The sequence below is a fragment of the Phocoena phocoena genome, chromosome 11 (assembly GCF_963924675.1).
Source record: "Phocoena phocoena chromosome 11, mPhoPho1.1, whole genome shotgun sequence".
In the NCBI taxonomy this organism is placed as follows: Eukaryota; Metazoa; Chordata; class Mammalia; order Artiodactyla; family Phocoenidae; genus Phocoena; species Phocoena phocoena.
This window is the reverse complement of record NC_089229.1, coordinates 10,503,912-10,524,391: the sequence shown is the minus strand read 5'-3', so window position 1 is coordinate 10,524,391 and position 20,480 is coordinate 10,503,912. Positions and strand designations below refer to the sequence as shown.

The 20,480-nt window shown below is 59.2% G+C and overlaps 1 protein-coding gene across 2 annotated transcripts; it reads left to right on the top strand.

Moving 5' to 3' along the window:
• Positions 1 to 7,295: 7,295 nt before the first annotated feature.
• SH3BP1 (SH3 domain binding protein 1) lies at positions 7,296 to 19,598 on the top strand. 2 transcript variants are annotated; one of them, XM_065887161.1, is made up of 18 exons: positions 7,296 to 7,354; positions 8,510 to 8,552; positions 8,785 to 8,889; positions 10,033 to 10,109; positions 10,437 to 10,548; positions 10,640 to 10,716; positions 11,218 to 11,356; positions 11,915 to 11,983; positions 12,137 to 12,227; positions 12,649 to 12,794; positions 13,762 to 13,873; positions 14,242 to 14,323; positions 14,414 to 14,494; positions 15,009 to 15,125; positions 15,657 to 15,754; positions 16,089 to 16,254; positions 17,279 to 17,384; positions 19,461 to 19,598. In XM_065887161.1, the coding sequence occupies exons 1-18, from the start codon at positions 7,296 to 7,298 to the stop codon at positions 19,596 to 19,598; spliced, it is 1,818 nt and encodes a 605-aa protein (XP_065743233.1). The 2 variants fall into 2 exon arrangements, with proteins under 2 accessions (XP_065743233.1, XP_065743232.1); XM_065887160.1 differs by lacking the exon at positions 19,461 to 19,598 and adding an exon at positions 18,802 to 19,214 and having other exon boundaries at positions 17,279 to 17,373.
• Positions 19,599 to 20,480: the final 882 nt, after the last annotated feature.

Sequence of the window (20,480 nt, the reverse complement as noted above, 5' to 3'; positions counted from 1 at the left end):
GGGACTGGCCACCACTGAGCCTGGGTTCCCACGGCCATATTCCCCTGGGTCTGGTGCTTCTCCCCTCCCCACTGTGGCCCCCTCCTTCCTTGCCCTCTCCCCTGCTGAGCCAAACCCAGCAGGAGGCTAGGCCTGGGTTTGCACTGGTGGGGACCTTCGTCACAGGTGGGAGGCTGGAGCAGGGAAGTACTGCACACGGGCCCCGGAAGGACTTGGGGTCGTGGGGGAGAAGCATGGCTGTCGGGCAAGGGCCAGGACCTCAGGCCCAGCCCCGACCCCAGCCTGGGGAGGGGTCATCCCTGCCTGTCTCTTATGCCTTATGGGAAGGCCCAGCCATAACTTGGGGCCGTGCTGGAGCCGGGACCAGCTCAGGCCTCCATAGGAACCGGGTGACTGGGGGGCGTGACGCCTGCACCCCCAGCTCTTTGCACTCTCGGGTGTGTGGTTTGACTCTCTTAGCGTTTCTCTCTGCGTGGCCCTGTGGTCACCGTCTCAGGGGCCCAGTGAGGGGAGCCCCACCTCTCCCCCACTCCTCCTGGGGGTCTCACTCCACTCTCCTGGCCCCTTTGCTGTCAGGCCTCCGGGGGGACTGTGGGAGAGACAGGTGGCCCCAGCTGGGGGCTCCCAGGCCCCTGGCCAAGGGAGGTCCTGCACTGGATCCTCAGTATGTCTCTTTCATTCATTGGGTTTTGTCCATCCGTCTGTCCATGGGCAGAAGTGGGGTCAGTGTGTGAGTGAGAGCAGGAGTATTTATGGAAATAAAACGTCGTTTTTCCTGGACCAGCAGCTCTCGTGGTCCTTCTGAGGTAGAGGGAGTCAGGAGGGGTCCAAGAGTGGGAGGACCCCGGGGCTGCCCCGCAGACCCCTCTGCCTCTCCTTGGAGATCAGGCCACGGTTCCTCTGCTCACCACTCCCAGTCCCTGTACCGGAAGAGGCCCAGCTCAGGGGCCTGTGGCCACTGCTGAGTCACCAGAGAGGACCCAGGGCTGTGGTGGGCGCAGAGCCGTCCCGGCTGGAAGCGAGCGGCTGCTCGGGCCTGCCAGGAGCCCCAGCTGCTGCAGACGCTGAGGGGGAGGCCCCTGGCCACTCACAACTTCCTCTTGCTGCACTCAGCCCCCAAAGCACAGCTGCGGCGCAGCACCCACCGAGGCCCGCGCCTCAGCTGCTCCCTCTCCCCAGAGGCTACTCCCAGGGAGCAGGGTGCCAGCTGCAGCTTGTTTCCGGAGAGGCCCACGGACCCTGCACGTCCCCACCGGGTTATCAGTGTTTCTCTAACTGGGAGGCTGGGGAGTGGCTTAGAGGCTAGCAGGTGAGGGAGCCAACCAGCACGGAGCAGAGCCAGAAGGAGCTAGTCCAGGGCTTGCTCTGTGGTGGGGAGCCCGCCCTCCGTGCCCTCTGCGCTCTGCTGGGGAGGGTTCCTGCTCACAGACATCTGGGGAAGGCTGCCCGCCCTTTCCCTTCTAGCAGACGGTGGAAGTTCTGCATTTAAGATATCAATTTCCCTTTGTCTAATCTAGTTTTTCGCAGTGTGAACTTGGGCGCTGAACACCTTTACATAGATGCTGTTGAGAAGTGCTGGAGGCCGGCCTAGCCTGCGTGCTCTTTTCAGTTCTGCAAATGAGGGCCCTTCTCTGTGCCAGGCCGACCCTTGGAAGTGCGCGGCAAGAGCTCCTCGACGTGGGCCGTGCTGTCAAGGGCACAGGAGAGGGAGCAAGGCCTCAGAGCCAGCATATCCAGTTCCCCGCTGCCCCCACAGTGTGACCACCATCCTGCATCCAGGCCCCCAGACACCCTGACCTCTCAGCCACGTGGCCTCCTTCCTGTTCCCCTCCCTGCCCGCCAGGCAGGACTCTGCCTAAACCCTTGTGATGTCTCCGAAAGATAATCTCTTGTTGGAAGCTTCTTCCTTTAAATGAAACAAAACCCTCTTCCCTGTGGCGTACCCCTGGGGTCCCAGAAGCACCCTCAGGGGCACGCACTCTACAGGTTGCGTGAGCCTGTGCCTGCCGGCTGGGAGCCTGGGCCTCTTCCAGTGGGGCCTCTAGCTTGCTGTGAGACTTTGAACAAGGTGCTTCCTTCTCTGGCCTTTAGGTTCCTTGTTTGAAAAGGTGGGAGGGACCCAGTGAGCTGTAAGGCCCCTCAGAGGCCTTCTGAAGAGTCCTTGGGCAAAAGGGTCCCCCAGTTGGCTTGGAGTGACCCAGATGTCACAGGGACAGGGAGATCCCTTCAGTCTTTCTGACCACCTTTCCCTGTTCCTAGGCCACCCATCCAGCTGTCTGCCTGTCTGTCCTGCAAGTGCCTCTTGAGCAGCACCTGTGCCCGGCACAGCCCTGTCCTCAGAGCTCACAGCCTGGCACGGGACCCTTGAGCCAGGAGCATGACCGCTGAGAGCTGGGAGGGAGATGCACACGGGAGCTGCCGCAGGAGCCCGCACCTGTCTGAGGGGCTAGAGGGGGTGTCTGATCAGAGGAGGGGACCCTTTGCTTTCACCACCTGGAGGAGGCATCCCCCAAATACTGCATGTCAATCCAGACACAGGTCCAGAGCCCCTGGAGACCTCAGGCTGGAAGGGGGTACACGCAGGAGTGTTCTCTGTCTCTAAAAGGGTCACCCCCACCCCCGCCCACGCCAGGAGCAGTGGGACTTCCCAGGCCTTGAAGGCACACTTCCACTTCTATTTGTGTGGCTGAAGGCAGCAGCTCTTTTTTTTGTTTTTTGGTTTTTTTTTAAATAACCACAGCACACTGGGCTCGTCTGTTCATAGCAGCCAAGAGAAACAGAAGCCACCGCTCGCCTGGGGAGCCTGTCCCTGCAGTCCTCTTGATGCCCCTGCCCCCGTTCTCCGCGGGCCTCCTGGCGGGGACACGGGCCCAGCAAGGCAGATAAGAGGGGAGCCGGCTCTAGCCCAGCGCTGCTCTAGGCCGCCAGCACGCAGCCCCTCCCTCCAGCTGCCCTGTGAAAATGGGAAACCGAGGCTCAGGGAGCTTATAAAGTGCTTGAGGGCATATGTTAGGGCCCAGGTGTGACCAGGAATCCTATGAGGTAGCCACCCTGACTGCACATCGCACCCCCCCCCCACCCCACCCCCATTAGCTGCCGTCCTCTGGGGCCCGGGTTAAGGGCACACGCCCTCCAGGGCTGTCAGGATTGCGGTGGAGTCCCCGTGCCTCAGCCCCACTTGGGGTTCCCCAGTAAGTCCTTTTGGCTGGAGGAGAAGGCACGGAAGTTTTCGGAGCCCCAAAAGTGACAGCACATGCCTAACTGCTCTGGGCAGAAGCCTCCCCTTGCAGGGCAGCAGTGATACGGCCACAAACAATTTCTCAAGTGTCTGAAGTGGGATGTTCCTGTTCAGTCCCGCGGCCCCACGGCTGACCCCTGCTACCACTGCCTCAGTGCCAGCCACTGGCCTCCCTGCCCACATCCTGCTGGAGCTTGAGCAGCAGACGTTTCCCAGACCGTTGCGGGTTTTGGCAGACAATCTGCAATGAAGCCTCTGGGCCCCCCAAAGCAGCCGCAGGGATTAAGGGGGGGGGCGGGGGGGGGCGGACAGGGACCAGCATTTCTAGAGTCTTCAGGCAGTGCCATCTGGTACAGCAGGAGAGCACATGGATGCTTTGGAGCCTGTCAGATCTGCTTTCTAACTTGGCCTCTACCACTTAGCCGGCTAGGGACCTGGGCCAGGAGCCTGGGTCTGCTCACCTATAAAACCACACGAGGGCTTCCCTCGTGGCGCAGTGGTTAAGAATCCCCCTGCCAATGCAGGGCACACGGGTTCAAGCCCTGGTCCGGGAAGATCCCACATGCTGCAGAGCAACTAAGCCCGTGTACCACAACTACTGAGCCCACATGCCACAACTGCTGAAGCTGGCGCGCCTAGAGCCCGTGCTCCGCAACAAGAGAAGTCACCGCAACGAGAGGCCCGTGCACCGCCACGAAGAGTAGCCCCCGCTCGTCGCAACTAGAGAAAGCCCGCCTGCAGCAACGAAGACCCAACACAGCCAAAAATTAATTAATTTTAAAATAAATAAATAAAACCACATGACACCAACCTCACTGGAGGATGTGCCGAAGTACATGACAATAAATGCCATTGACCCCAGGCTGCAGGACACATTTAGGGGGAAACTGAGCAGGAATGGGGGTTAAAAGGTCTTTCCGTTACTGACTTCGCAGGCTGAATAATAAACAGGGCCAGGCACTGTCCTAAGTAGTTTACAAATTAATTTATTTAACCCTCACAACCCATCAGGTAGATGCTATTATTCTCAAGCTACCGAGGAGACACAGTTCAGAAAGGTGAACTACCTCACCCCAGGTCACCCAGCTGGTGAGAGCCTGAGCCCAGCCAGCCAGCTCCATCCACACCAGTAAGCTCTGTCTCTTGGGTTGGAAATAAACGTCCATCGATGCGATGTCTTTGCTTGCCATTCAAGTCGGCTGTGTTTATTGAGCTCCTGTGACTATGGCATATTGCTAGGCCCCTGATTTCAGCCTAAGCCAGACAAGGCCCAGGCCCTCCTCAGGAGGAGACCCAGCAAGTCATTAGAGAAGGGGTTGGCTGGTGACCTCTGAGGTCCCCTTCCGCATCTGCAGTTCTAAAGCTATGATCTCAATATCCACTGATTGAAACCTCTGAGTCCAGAAGTCTCTGATGACAACATCCTTCGAAAGAACAGCCAATGACCCAAACTTCAGGGCTTCCAACCTTTTCACGATTCAACATCTGAGTGTGCTCGAGCCTAAATATACCCAAAAACATACCCCTCACCCAGCTAAAAGGTACAGCAGCCCCATCCAGGCTGGACATGGAGGAGCCAGGTGCCCTTCCTGCAAAGGCTCTTGGGTCTGGCTGGAGGGGAGTCTGGAGCCCAGATGGGAGGCCCAGAGCTCACGTGGCCTGATTATACGGCTCAGTTGTTTCCACAGCAGCTGCTGCTATAACCCACATAGATTGACCCCTCCCCAGGCTGCAGCTGGGGGCTCAGGCCCAGGCAAGACTAAGAGGGACAGGGGTAGAAGCCAGGCCTTGCCCTCAAGGACCTTTAGAACAGCTGGGGAAGTGGACAAGCCCAGACCAGTGTGGTCTGGGCCAGAGGCAGGGCTGGAACAGGATGGGGACACCATGTAGCCTGGAGATTTCCCAAATGGCAGGACAGTGGCACCTGGTGTCAAGTTGCTGCCTTGGGAGTCTTCAGTTTCCTAATTCTGCACACAGTAGGTTGTGCGCATTGCGGAGACAGGGGAAACTGAGTCACCACCAAGTTCTGGGATCTGTCCAGTGAGGGAGGTGGAGAGGCCAGGACTAGAACCCAGACATTGCAAAGCGCAGCGCCACATTTTAAGAAGCCAAGTCGGGACTTCCCTGGTGGCGCAGTGGTTAAGAATCCGCCTGTCAACGCAGGGGACACAGGTTCGGACCCTGGTCCAGGAAGATCCCACATGCTGTGGAGCAACTAGGCCCGCGAGCCACAACTACTGAGCCCGTGAGCCTAGAGCCCGCGCTCCGCAACAAGAGAAGCCACCGCAATGAGAAGCCCACGCACCGCAATGAAGAGTAGCCCCTGCTCACCGCACCTAGAGAAAGCCCATGCGCAGCATCGAAGACCCAACGCAGCCAAAAAAAAATTAAAAACAGAAGCCAAGTCTATACTGGACTCTGATGTCTCCCTCCATCGAGGCATTCCTCAAGCCCTGCCCACCCTAGAATCCCCTCCAGGGGCCTTCCAGCTGGGAGAAGGGGAAGTGGGCAAGGAAACCTAGCCTGGGATCAATCCCCTCATCCTGGCCTAAGCCTTTGATCCAGGAGCCTCCCAACTTCCGGCCAGGATTCCACACTCAGGTTCCCTTTGCAGCCCCTCCCCATCCCACCAGGGTCTGCCTGGCTCTCCCTTTGGAGAGTTGGAGGGGTGGCCAGTGTCCAGCACATGCCCACTGTGTGCCAGGCCCATGTTGGGCCCGGGGCACACTGAGATGTCTGAGGTGGAGGTCCTGCCCTCAGAAGTGCCCAGTCTGCCCACCCACACACAGTAGGTGCTCAAGTAACCCTCAAACTGAACTGAAACTCCAACAAGGCAAAGTGCAGTAGGTGTGCTAGGACCCTACCCCAGGCCCCTCCCTCTCCCCCCATCTCCCCACCCCGGAGCTCCTGATGCCCAAGGGGTACAGGGGTTCAGAGTAAGAAGAGCCTACTGTTTGCCAAAGGCTCTCATCTTGTATTAACTGGCAGTTATGGAGCATCTGCTGTATGTCCTGGTGTGTTTTGGGTGGAGAGCCAAAGAAATTACTACAGTACTGAGTTTGGGGAGGTCAGAGCAGTATCCACGTCCTTGCCTTACAAGAAGTTAGGGCAGGGACTGAGGAAGTCTGCCGGGGAAGGGATTTCACAGACAGCGGAAACTCGTGGCTGGGACTGGAAGACAGCAGGGTGTCAGGGAACTGCTCTGGGAGGTTTCGCTGTGGCTGGAGGGTGGTGGGGACCCCCGTGAAAAGGGCGATGGGAGCAGAAGCATGGGTGCTGGAGGAGCAGGCAGGAGTGTCTTATCCACTCTTCCAGGTGGGCAGCGTCAGGACAGCTGACCCACAGGCCATTAGGGACAGTGAGTCCAGAGTTCCAGGGAGTTGTCCAAGGGCACGCTGCAGCAGCGTGGCCCCAGGAAGCCAAAGCCTCCAGCCCATCTTCCAGCAGGGGAGCAGGGGTTGACCTTTAGCTCAAGGTGGCCAGGAGGTCCTTCCGGAAGGGAGTCTAGGACAGCATCCTTTGGGAGGCCTAGATGGGCCTGTCCTTGGCCTCTGCCTCCTAAACATGGAACGCTGTTTTCCCTTTAAGAGGATGCCAAGGTTATTTATACCCAGGGCTTGCAGGCCGGAGGGTGGGGCAGGAACCCAGGAAGCCGGGCAGGCGCGGTGGCAGGAACGGGCTTACCTGCTTCCCGCCACCGGGGCTGGGCGGGGAGGAGAGGGGAGGAGGGGCCGCGCGCACAACCTGTGGATCTCCAGGCGGCCGGCGGACCCACACTCGCCGGGGCCGTAGAGGGGGGCGCCCTTGGGGGGCCCGGAAGACGCGAAAGAGCGAGAAAACAAACTTGGAGAGAGGAGTGACCTGGGGGCCGGGGGCGGAGTCGCCAGCGGGGGAGGAGAGAGTGAGCTGCAGCGAGAGCGCGGCTGGCCCAGGAAGCGGAGAGCGCCGCCCACCCACCCGGGGCGAGAGAGGCGCCGCGGGCAGAGGCAGGCTGGGCCGGGGGCTGTCGGGCCCTCGACCCCCACCGTGACCCCGCAGCCCCCAGCCCGCCCCCAAGATGATGAAGAGGCAGCTGCATCGCATGCGGCAGCTGGCCCACACGGGCAGCTTGGGACGGTGAGTGTCAACCCCTTCCCTTCCAGTCCCATTCTCACCCGGCAGGACCCTAGAGGAGGTGGGAGGCCGGGGGGGAGACTGAGGACAGCTGGACAGCCACCTTCTGACTGGCCATCTCTTTTCCTCCCCTCTGAATGCCATCCCTTCTCCTAGCCAGAGCAGGAGGGGCAGGCGCTGACTTTTGGGGGAAGGGGCACCCCTACCCCTGACTGGAGGGTGGGTGGAGGATCAAGGATGCTGGGTCTTCTCTGTCTCCATGAGCCCCTGAGTGGACGGTCCTCCCTGGCCTCACTTGTCCCCTCTGTACAAGGGGGGACTGTTAACCATCTCTGGTTGCCTGCGGGGGAGGGATGGTCAGGGCCCCAGACCTTGGGGGAGCAGCAGAGATAGGGTCCTGGCAGTGATGGGAGGAGGGGCCGCCGCTGCCCTGCCCTGCGCCTCTTCCTGCCGTCCTCCAGCCCAGAGGCGTCCTTGCTTCTCTGTCTTGCTTCTGCTTTTCTCAGCCTCAGGTGGAAACATCCCCACATTCCCACCACAGTCCCTGAGCTGGTGGTGTGGAGGGCGGAAATTTGGGGAGCTCCCAGGGCCTGTCTTCTCTCCTCTTCCCCCTGCGCTGGGGGTTTCTCATTCCCTGGGCTCAGGGGAGCGGACTGGGTGCCCACAGGCCTGCTGTAGGCACACACTGGCACAGATGCCTATATGAGCGTGGACAGCCAGGCCGACTTGCTCGGAGCCTTAGTGTCCCCACGTGTCCCCGGGCAGGGGCCCAGGACCTGCCCACCACCACAGTCCAGAGCCCTTTGTAACCAACAGCCCAGGAGTCTGAGCTCGCACACTTCCTGTTCTTGGGGCAGCCCGGGCCTCCTCTCCCCAGGTCAGCAGAGGAGAGAGGCGCCCCCAGTCCCCGCTTCGGTTTCGTCCGCCCTCTCTGGGGACACAGCCCTGGGTGGAGGAGGAAAAAGCCCGGTATCCTATTCCCGCCCCCATGGAATGTGTTCCGACGGGGATGAGGCAGGCGGGCCACCCAGGGCAGCCTGACTGGGAGGGGCGCTGGAAGCATCTGAGGTTCAGGTGCCCTGTTTGCAGTGGGGGGGCAGGAGGAGGCGGGGGTTTCCTAACCTGGGCCAGCTCAGCAGAAGCTGTCTCCCCCTGCAGCACCCCGGAGACTGCCGAGTTCCTGGGGGAGGACCTGCAGCAGGTATGTGCCTGGGCCGGCAGCGGGTGGCAGGGCAGGCCCATGCAGGCTGTCAGCAGAGGGCCAGGCAGGGATGCCAGTCGGGGGCCCGAGTTGAGTCATTCCAATGCTGTTGGCAATGGGGTCCCCAGGAGGAGGGAAGAGAAAGGTAGTTCCTGCTCTGGGGGAGAACAGGACAGTGGGGCATGGGGGACAACAGCCCCCCACGATCCATAACCCCTGGACCCCCTCCCAGGTGGAGCAGCGACTGGAGCCGGCCAAGCGAGCAGCCCACAATGTCCACAAACGGCTGCAGGCCTGTCTGCAGGGCCAGAGCGGGGCGGACATGGACAAGCGGGTGGTGAGTGGGGGTCCCAGGGAGGAGGGGCCTGGGCAGGACACCTCTGTCCAGTGGGGCAGCGGGGTCGGGGCTGGGGTCTCCCCACTAGTCTGAGTCTCTGACACCAAGGGGGTGGAGACTGCTCTGTCCCAAGGCTCCTCCGGCACCCCACTCATGAGGTCCTATTTCTTCCCTATCCCCTTCTTGACGCCGCCCGCCTGCACCAATCTTCTGAGCCACAGCCAGGCTTCTGACAGCACCTGAACCTCTCTGTCCAATCAGCACCCAGAGCAGGTTCTCACAACTGGGCAGTCTGTGAGGGCTTCCTGAAAGAAGTGGCATTTGAGCTGGATTTTGAGCGTTACTCACTGGTGTTAACCAGTAGCCAGTATTTATGGACTGATTACTGCTAGTCTGTTACTAGGATATCTCCATGCGTTGCCTCACTTAATGTGAAAACAACCTTAGGAGGAGGCGGCCCTTATTAGCACTGTGTACCGAGGAGGAAACAGAGACAGAGAGGTAAAGTGACCCACTCAAGGTCACACAGCTGGTAAGTGGCAAAACTGAGATTCGAATTCTGGTCTCCCTGACCTAAGCTGGTGCTCTCTACAACGCTAGGTAGGAATGTGGGGGGGCAAACTTGTAACTGGGCAACAGTTCCGTGTGGCCAGAGCAATAGGGAACCGTGGAGGGTTTTGAGCTCCGCAGGGGCTAGGTCAGCCACAGATGCCCTACGGCAGGGGAGAGGGCCCACTCTGAGGTTGTGTTCCTGGCTCCTCCGCCCTCCCTCTAACTGTGAACTGGGGCAAACTCCATGCCCTCTGTTTTTAGTTTTCCATTCAGTGATGGGACTTGGTCCATTACTCCTTCCTGCCCAATCATGTGCCTTCTGGGAGGGGGCAGGGGGGCCTCAGATGGGTGGGGGCTTTGTACATGGTTACGGGGAGCTGTCACCTCCACCGTGCCTTGTCATCTTCCTGCTTCTACTGTCACCTGTGTCCGTGGCCCTCCTGGGTTCCCGCCTCCCCTGTCCACGCCCAGGGCCTTGGTGGGGATTCTGCCCCTAGGAGACTCGCCATGTGCTCAGGCAGGGGCGTGGAAGCAACCCAGTGGGCGAGCACACGCGCTCACGCTCACAGCCGGCCCTGCCCTTCCCTGCAGAAGAAGCTTCCCCTCATGGCTCTGTCCACCACAATGGCCGAGAGCTTCAAGGAGCTGGACCCCGATTCCAGCATGGGGTGAGCACGGACAGGGACCTTGGCCCTCACCTGGAGATGCCAAGGAGGGATCTGGGTCAGGAGAGTGTCCCAGTCAGGGAGGGCATCGACGGTGGAAGGATGACCAGGCTGGGAAGAGTGTCTGGGCTGGGAACAGTGTCCGGGCTGGGAACAGTGTCCAGGTCAGTGAGGGTGGCCAGGCCTGCAAGGGCGTTGGGCTCAATGAAGACGAAGAAGAGATAGAAGAGACAGGGGGTGATGGGGAGGGAGGAGGCCCCCCTGCCCAGTCTCTCCAGAGGGGGGTGAGGGGCTGTGGGAGCCCGGGCCCACTGGGTGCTGTGTCCACAGGAAGGCCTTGGAGATGAGCTGTGCCATTCAGAACCAGCTTGCTCGCATCCTGGCTGAGTTTGAGATGACCCTGGAGCGGGACGTCCTGCAGCCGCTCAACAGGCTGAGTGAGGTGACCCTGCCCCCTCCCTCTGCCCCCAGCTTCCCCAGCCTCCAGCTCCCACCTCCGCAGCCCGCTGAACCCTTCCTGTGCCCGCCCCCAGGAGGAGCTGCCAGCCATCCTCAAGCACAAGAAGAGCCTGCAGAAGCTGGTGTCTGACTGGAACACACTCAAGAGCAGGTGGGAGCCACAGCCTCTAGGTGAGGTTCACGCCTACTTCAGCCTACGAATGTGGCCACAGAGCTTCGAGGCCCTTCCCCCACCAGGAGGACGCTGCAGGGCCCACCGAGTCCAGTGTGTGTCCTTGTGCGCACGCCTGGTCCTTAGGAAGACATATGGGGACAGTGCATGTGAGGGTGCCTCTGTGCGCGTATGTGCATGTGCTTGTGTCAGCTGGGGTACCCAAAAGCCCGGGATAGCGGGAAACAATCCTCCAAGATCTCTGGATGGCGGGAGGGGCCCCACCCTCCACTCTGGAGGTGCGTGGCCATGATCACCAAGCCCACCACCAGGGGGTGCGCCAGAGCACTCTGCCCAGGGTGGGCAGAGACCCAAGGCCAGTTCAGCTCTGGGATTTGCATCTATAAATTCCGGAATCCTATGTGGTCAGGCCTATGGAGGGGCCCTTGGCTCTGGACATGCGATGGGGACGTAACCACCCCACCTTGGGATCATCCCCAGGCTCAGTCAGGCAGCTAAGAACTCAGGCAGTGGCCAGGGCCTGGGTGGCGGCCCGGGCAGTTACACCACCACAGCCAACAAGGCGGAGATGCTGAAGGAGGAGGAGGAGGAGCTGAAGAGGAAGGTGGAGCAGTGCAAGGTGAGGGGCACTTGGACTTCCTGCGTGTGTGGTGGTGGCACGGTGGTTGCTGTCCCCATTTCTCAGATGGCAAAACTGAGGCTCAGAGAGGTGACGTGACTTGCCCCAGGCCACATAGCTAGGAAGCAGCAGAGCCGGGATTTGAACCCAGGCTGTCAGGCTCCAAGGTCTGTGTACTTAACCATCACCTTGTAGCCACTTCTGTCTATACCATACGCATAACATCTGGGAGCGAGAGCCGCCTGTTCACCGGAGTCTCAGTGCGTTTGCTAAGTGAGTGAATGAGTGAACGAAGGGTGGGTGAACAAATGAGGGGTGAGTAACACAAGGCACTGTGCTGAGGACATAGGGACACAGAGAAGAGGACTAGAAGCTGTAAAAGCCCCCCAAGAGTTCAAAGGGGTCCCTGCGGGCTGGCCCCAGGAGCAAACCGTAAGCAGTGAGAGGAGAGCTGGTTGTGACCCTCCCCGTACAGCTTGGGCAAGTTGCTATCCCCTCCAAGCTTCCCCGCTGGGCCCCAGCCTTGCTGGTATAAGCCCTCCCCTCTCTGTCCCCAAGGACGAGTACTTGGCCGATCTGTACCACTTTGCCACCAAGGAGGACACCTATGCCAACTACTTTATCCACGTGAGTCCAAGACCAGGCTCCTGCCACCCGGAGCTCAGGGGCCACTGAGACCCCCTGCAAGATGGTGGGAGGGAGGGGTGTCTGCGTCTGTGGCCCCTGGGGGAGGCTCAGCTTCCCTCACTTCCCCCCGGGGGTGCCCCCTTGTCCCCATAGCTCATGGAGATTCAGGCCGATTACCATCGCAAGTCTCTGAGCTCGCTGGACACGGCCCTGGCTGAGCTGAGGGAGAACCACAGCCAAACAGGTGGGGACACGGGCAGGCCCCGACCCCCACCCCTGACCCCCACCCTGCTTGGGGCACGTTAAGAAGCTTGCACGCCATCACGAAAGGCAGCAGGGAGCCAGGGATGAGTTCTGAGCAGGGGGGCGCTCAATTAGATTTGCGATGAAGAGATTGCTCCGGCTGCGTGGAGGATGGAATGAAGGGGCAGGACTGGAACCCTGTTAGGAGGCAGGAGGGAGGTGACTGTGTCCCGGACTGGGGTGGGGGCAGTGGAGGTGGGCGGATTCAAGAGATGTGTTGGATAATTTCAGGATGTGTGGCATGGGTGGTCAGGAGGGAGGTGGTAGCCCCTTGAGAACGTCTGGGGATGCCCCTGTCTGCCCTGACCTCGATGCTCAGAGGTGGGAGGACCCTGGGCCGCTGATCTGTCTCGTCCCTGCAGACCCCTCCCCCTCGATGATGGCCGCCCCCTTCTCCAGGGTGTATGGGATGCCTCTGGGAACCCACCTGCGAGAGCTGGGCCGGGACATCGCCCTGCCCATCGAAGCCTGCGTCATGATGCTGCTTTCTGAGGGCATGAAGGAAGAGGTGGGGCTCACTGGAGTGGGTGGGGAAGGAACACCAGGGCCCTCACTCGGTCCCACACCTCCCACACGCTGGCTGTTGCTGGCACCTGTAATCTCACCATTAGCGTACAGGTGCCGGGAGAAGGCGTGGCCTCCTGCTGAACTGATTCCACCTCCCACTTAATGATGCTCACATGGGCTGGGCACTGTGCCATCAGCCCTTTGCGCCCCTTGTTCCATTGGATTATCCCAATAACCCTTGGAGGGAGCCCTCATTGGCTCCATTTTGCAAGGGGGAGGCAGAGGCCAATGGGTAGACGTGCCCAGCAGGTGAGAAAGTGGCGGTGAAGCCGGAGACTCCACGAGTCACAGCCACACGCTGCCCTCATCCATCCTTTGCACCTCGGTCGTGCTGGTGTATCGGCTGCTTTCCTAAGGACAGACCCTTAGGAGGTGGACCCCACCCAAAGACAGACCTAGGCTTCAGGACAGTCCTGCTGGGCCTCCTATCTCCCTTTCACTCCTAACCAGACTCCTGTCTCCCCACGACTTTTCTGAGCTCCTCCCAGACTTCCCGGTTTTGTTTTGGTTTTTTTTTGCGGTACGCGGGCCTCTCACTGCTGCGGCCTCTCCCGTTGCGGAGCACAGGCTCCGGACGCGCAGGCTCAGCGGCCATGGCTCACGGGCCCAGCCGCTCCGCAGCATGTGGGATCTTTCCGGACCGGGGCACGAACCCACGTCCCCTGCATCGGCAGGCGGACTCCCAACCACTGCGCCACCAGGGAAGCCCCTAGACTTCCCCTTTTGCTCAGAATCTTAGACCTTAAGAGTCGAGAGGAACCACGAATACGGTGGTGTTCACTCTGCCCATCAGCCCAGTGGGCCCCCGAGGCCTACTCCAGGCCATGAGTGGGCCAGGGCCTCCCAACCGGGGTGTCCTGCCCCGCCCACCCCTCTGTGATCCCCACCTGCCCCCTCTCGCACCTCAGGGCCTCTTCCGTCTGGCCGCCGGGGCCTCGGTGCTGAAGCGCCTCAAGCAGACAATGGCCTCGGACCCCTGCAGCCTGCAGGAGTTCTGCTCTGACCCCCACGCTGTGGCAGGTACCTGCTCTGAGGAGCCCTGGGTGGAGAGGCTTCCCCCCAAATCCCTTCCCTGAAGCTGCCTGAAATGATCCCATGATAGTTTGGCTTAAGGCCTGATAACCTGCCAAGAAGACATCTGAGGAGACATAGGAGTCCTTAATGTTGAGGTTCATGGTGAGCCCCCTGAAACGTGTGTATGTTTTTCTGCGGACAACATCACTAGGCTTCATCATTTTCTCAAAAGGGCCCGTGGCCCAAAGAAATGATCAGACCTAGACACGTTAGTGTGAACAAGAGCTAAAGGTTCCTAACATGGAGAGAGCTGAGGACTGGGGGTAAAGTTGGGGGCTGGGAGGGCTGCATCTGAGCCCCCGCCACCACTCCAGGTGCCCTCAAGTCCTACCTGCGGGAGCTGCCGGAGCCCCTGATGACCTTTGACCTCTATGATGACTGGATGAGGGCAGCCAGGTGAGGATGGCGGGGGGCAGGTGCTGGGGAGGATGAGGCTACAGAGGGGCCACCCAGGGCGGGCTCACCAGGTCTCTGCCCCGTCCACAGCCTGAAGGAGCCAGGAGCCCGGCTGGAGGCCCTCCAGGAGGTGTGTAGCCGCCTGCCCCGTGAGAACCTCAGCAACCTCAGGTGAGCCCCCAGCCCACACCCAGGCCTCCCCCAGCCAAGGCCCAGCTGCCACTTCAGGGCCGTGGGCTGGTATCCTTGTCCTAAGCAATATTTCGGAAAATACCACTTTGATGTATTAACTGTATTTTTGTTATACGAGACATCGAACTGAACACATACCTTGAACCTGGAAGCCACACCACCCGGCTTTAAATCCCACCTCTGCCGCTATGTGGTCCTAGGCTAGCAATTTAACTCTCTGTGCCTCGGCACCCTCATGTGGAAGACTTGGAGCATAACAGTCCCTACTCTGTAGGGTGGCTGGGAGGTTCTCAACTTAGTGCCTGACACGTAGGTGGTGTTCAGTAGGTCAGCTAACGTAACTAGTAAAAATGTTCCTAAACGTCCTGTGTGGTGTCTTTGCCACTCTTTGGCAATCCCAGGCTGGAGAAGTCTCAGGTCTCGGGGGGCATCCATGGGTGTTCATGGCCCAAGATGCCCTGCCCCTGGTCCAAGTCCCCCTCCCACGCCCCAGGTACCTGATGAAGTTCCTGGCACTGCTGGCCGAGGCGCAGGAGGTGAACAAGATGACACCCAGCAACATCGCCATTGTCCTGGGGCCCAACCTGCTGTGGCCCCCTGAGAAAGAAGGGTGAGTGGCCACAGGTTGGGGGGAAGGTGGCAGTCCCCTCCCCCCCAACATCTGCTGCTTACTTTTCCCCTGGGCCTCAGTTTCCCCATCCTTGGAGTAATTGTCAAGGCTGCTGTGACGAGCGGCCAAAGGGATCATGGATCTCATGGGGCTTTGGAGATAGGCATTCTGGGTAAAGGCAGTAATGGGGTGCTTGGTGGCCTGTTACGGGGAGCTGGGAGCCCAGAGATCTGATTCTAGCGCGCCCCCCCCCGCCCCCCACTTTCCAGAGATGGGCCTTAGGAAGTCACTCTGGACCTTCATTTCCTCATCTGTAAATTGGAGAGAAACGAGACAGACATTGAGGATGTTTGCTTTGGGAGTTAGATGAGATAATAAACGGAGAAATGTTTTGTAAACTGTAAAGAGCTGTGATATGTGAGGGGTTATTCACCTGATCCTTGTGTCCCCAGTGCCCAGCACAGGGCCAGAGAGTTGGGGTCACTAGACTTTGCTAAATGATGACTCACTTTCACTTTCTTTTTGTCCCAGGGACCTGGCCCAGCTGGATGCAGCCTCCGTCTCATCCATCCAGGTGGTGGGCATGGTCGAGGCTCTGATACAGAATGCAGACACCCTCTTCCCTGGAGGTAAAGCTCCCGCCTTTGTGAACGTGTCCCTTTTCGTGCCTTCATCTGCCCAGCTTGGTGCCCTCCAGACTCAGCTTCAGTCCCTGGCAACCCTGCAAACTCACCACGAGGCCTGGAGGAAATGGCTCCTCCACTCTGAGCCTCAGTTTCTCATCTGTAAAATGGGGGTGATGATGCCTGCTTCGTGGGATTCTTGTGAGGCCCACCTGGGAGTGGGAAGGCGAAACATGGTCCAGACAACATCCAGAGAAAGGGAAAGTGGTCCCAACACCGGCTGAGGAGGGGAGGCCTGAGGAAGCTCTGTAAGTTCAGATCTGCTCCCTTCTGTCTGCAGATATCAACTTCAACGTGTCAGGCCTGTTCTCAGCGCCTGCACCCCAGGACAAGGTCAGCGACAGGCCGGCTTCTGAGGAGCTTCCATCGATTGCCACACCCACCCCGGCCCCTGTACCAGCTCTGGCTCCGGCCCCTGCCCCAGCCTCAGTGGCTCTCAAGGAAAGGTAAGGACTGATGGGTGTGAATGGCCCCTGTCCTGGCCTTGAGATGCCTAGCCTGAGACACCATCTCTCAGGGTGTCCAGTAGCATTTTAGGAAATATAATTATTATATTTTCATCCCAAATACCAGGTTTCCTAGTTTGGAGTGGGTAGGATAGAGACCTCACAGGCATATTCTTCTCAACCTCTGATGTGTTCCCTTCTGTGTTATATGGTTCTTTACTGGGCACCTACTGTGTGCCAGGCGCTGTTTCAGACCCTGGAGATTTAGGGAACTAGGGAACTGATCATTTTGGAATGTGTAAATTCTGTACCTTCCAGTCTTCTCTTTGATCCTTTAAATCGGGAGGTTTAACATGGTGCCATGTTTCCTCCGTACCCAGCGGGTATTGATCAGTTATCACAGATTGCTGGGGCCCAAACCATGAATTTCCTCAGATGAGCAAGACAGACAAATGCTGCCCTTAGAGCTCGCATTCCAGGGAGTGGGGAGACAGAATCAACCAGAACACCGATAAAGACACAGTATAATGTCAGGCGGTGATGTGTGCTACGAAGGACAGTAGAGCAGGGTCGGGGGGTCGAGTAGGGAACAGGAGTCAGGCAAGGGGGGCTCAGGAAAGGCCTCCCCAAGGAGTAGCCAATGGAACAGAGCCAGGAATGAGCCCTGGCCTCCTCCCCTGCTTCTCGTCCGTTCTCTGGCTTCTAGTGGCCAGAACATCCCGTAAAGATCACATGGAGGCTGAGAGCTGAGATACAGGGGAGGCCCTGCTTTCTACCCCACATCTTGGTCACATGAGGGACCTCAGACACTGTCGCAGTGTCACACAGCAGCCAGGGCTCAGTGGATACAAACTCTGGCCCATGCCAGAAGCGTCTTATCAGATCCCAGGCCCAGCCACAAAGTGGTGGAGAACAACTCCTAGGAGGACCCAAACTCAGCCTGTTGGCTGGGAATCTCCCCAGGATTCCAGGAGTCCTCTGGGTGATGGCCAAGGCTGACCCTGACCCTCTCCTTCCCTCGCAGGGCAGAGTCTGAGGCACCCCGCAGACCAGCCTCCCCCAAGGTCAGTAGGAGCTCCCTGGAGGCAGCGACCCCAACAGAGGACATGGCTCGGAGGAGTGAGTTGGCTGTGGGAGGAGAAGGGGGGCAGAGGGTGGGCAGGGAGAGGGGCCGGGCAATCCCAGACTGTCCCATGTTTTCAGAAAGCCAGGGGAGACCAGGAATCCAGGTGGCTAAGGGCCCAGGTTTGCTGCCGGACACTCTGGGTTCAGATTCCAGCTCTGTGACCTTGGGCAGGTGACTTCACCTGTCTGTGCCTCAGCTTCCTCCTCTGTGGAATGGGACAATAACTGCACCTGCCTTGTAGGGCTGTTTGGAGAATTAAATGGTGCTGCCTGGCCCATACCCAGCACACAGTAAATGCTCGATAAAGGTCAGCGATTGAGTGTTGGGGGCGGTGGAGTTCAGTCCCTCAAGAAGACCAGGGATCACAGAGTGGAGAGGGAGGATGGGGTCTTCAAAAGACAGCGAAGGAGGGCGGTGGTGGTGGTAGTGGTGGCTTGGTAGCCTCCTTCTGAGCCCCTTTGGTGCATTCACCTGTTCAGGTGGCCTAAAGCCAGGCAGGTGAGGAGGCCGAGGGTTCAGGTGCAGAGTCTGCCAGGGTAACTAGGACACTTGGGACACCCAGCCCAGGAGGCTCTAGAGTTTTCCACCCGGATGGGAGTAGATGGAGCAGCATCAGGAGCCTCTGGACCAGCAGGAGCTGGCAGGTCGCACAGGGATCTCCTTACGGGAGGGGGCTTCTAGCCACCTTTCCTGGATGGGGTGCAAGCAGGATGTTTGCTCACTGGAGCACAAGTCAAAGGACGGTCACAGCATCACCTGCACTGGTCCTCACGTCAGCCCTGGGAGGTCAAGGCTGTCATCTTATCTCACCGATGAAGAAACTGAGGCTCCCGGGGGCAAGTGATTTGCCCAGGCCCTCCAGTGGGTGGAGACAGAGCTAGGACCAGGGGCCAGATGTCCTGCCCCACCTAGCCCCTCGGCTGCCTTGTGAGGTTGGACTGTGCAGGGGGATCTGAGCGCTGGGGTGCGGCAGTTCTGGTGGGCTTCTGAGAGGAAGTGAGGAGGACCCAGGTGGCAGGTGGAACACGCAGCAGTTCTTAATTCAGCAGCTCTGCACTGAGCACGTACACTGCGCTAGCCAGCTGGACGTCAGCTGGCCTCACTCAGTTTACATTCTAGTCAGGGAGACAAGCAGTAATCGAGCAAAATTAAAACTGACGAGATCATTTCAGAGGGCAAGAAGTCCCATGAAGAAAATACGACTGGAAAATATGCCAGTAACTGGGGCAGGGCGGGGGAGGGGCCCTCTAGCTGAGGACAGACGTGCACGGAGGCCCGAATGGTGAGCAGCCAGCGTGGAAACTGTTCCCGGCAGAGCAAACGGCAGATACAGCAGATTCGAAGATCCCAAGGTGGCATCGAGCTTGGGGATTTGCCGCAGGCAGTGTGAACGCCTAACCGCCCCTCTCCTTCCTCCACAGCCAAGCGCCCAGCGCCGGCCAGACCCACCATGCCGCCCCCCCAGGTCTCCAGCACCCGCGGCTCCCCTCCAGCCCCACCCCCGCCCCCTGGCTCTGGCAGCCCTGCGACCCCCCGGGCTCTGCCCCGCCGTCTGGTTGGCAGCAGCCTCCGGGCCCCCATGGTGCCACCCCCGTTGCCCCCCACTGCCCCCCAGCCTGCCCGGCGCCAGAGCCGGCCCCCACCAGCCTCCCCCAGCCCGGCCTCCCCGGGGCCAGTCTCCCTCGTCCCAGTCTCTCTGAGCGCACCTGCCGATGTGGACCTGGGGGCGGCCGCAGAGGAGGGAGGGGCCCCTGAGGCTGCAGGCAGGGCCCCCACTCCCCCGGTTATCCCCCCTCAGCCCCGGCCCAGGAGCCTCGCCTCAGAGACCGACTGAGCTGGCGGCTTCTCCCCGACAGCCCTCAGCATCCCCTCCTCCCCACCTTGTCCTCCCAGGACACAGCCCTCACCCCTCCCAAGGGGGTGAGGGCCTCCAGCCTTTGCCTACAAGTGCCTCGGTGTCCGCTGGGTCGGCCCCCACGGCAAGGAGGACTCAGGACAGTCCTCCACTTCCAGACCTCTTACTCTTGGATCCACCCTGGGCTTGGGGGCGCCCCTCAGCCAACTCCCCACTCTCTGGCAGGGTCCCAGGGGAGCCGCCGGAAGGAAGGAGAGGCTTCCCTGCTCCTACAGGACTTTTATTTTTCTCTTGCCAACATATTTTTTTGTAAGGCTGGTAAATAAATTATTTTGGACAAAACTGGAGCAGCTGCCCAAATGATAGTTTTATTTTCTGTTCTTGAAATAAAGAAGCCACTTTGATAAAGGGGAAAAAATTACCTATTCTTTGCCTCCTTTCTTTTTCCCTGTCTGAAATAATAACAGCCAACATTTTTAGCACTTACTCTGTGCTACCCATTGTGCTTTTCTATGCATGATTTCCATTTAATCCTCTTCCAGGGAAGTAAATCCCATTACCTCTTACAGGTGAGGAGACTGAAGCTCAGAAGATGACCACGGTCACATGGCAAGTGAGGCATGGACCTGGCCCAGGTCTGCCTGATTCCAGAGCCTGGATCTGTCCCTCACATCCTGAGCAGTTTATTTAACTTCTTGGAGTTTCCTTCATCTGTGAAAACATTTAACAACTTCCACCACAGAAATGTTGGTTTGAGGATTAAAAGAGACACACTTGTAAAGACCAAGGTACCGCCCTTGCACACAGAAGTGCCCTATAAGTGATGACTGCTTGCTGTTTCCCCCAACCTGTGGTGTTCTCTGTTCCCGGAGAAGGCAAGGAAGGCTCCCCTGTGGAGCAGGGATGGATCTGTCCTCAAATATTCCCTGAGGCTGCTCTGTGCCAGACTCTGGGCTAGGTCCCAACTCAGTCCTACGCCCTAGGAGCTCCTGGGAACGGATGGGCAGGAGAACTGACAATTAGAATCAAGTGTCATGGGGGTTCCCTGATGGTCCAGTGGTTAGGACTCCACGCTTTCACTGCCGAGCGCGCAGGTTCAATCCCTGGTTGGAGAACTGAGATCCCGTAAGCCGCGTGGCAAGGCCAAAAAAAAGAAAAAGAATCAAGTGTCATGGCACTGGGAACCCATGTTAGCACACTTAGGGGCAAGCCAATTAACCCAGACTGGTTGTGTGTGTGTGTGTG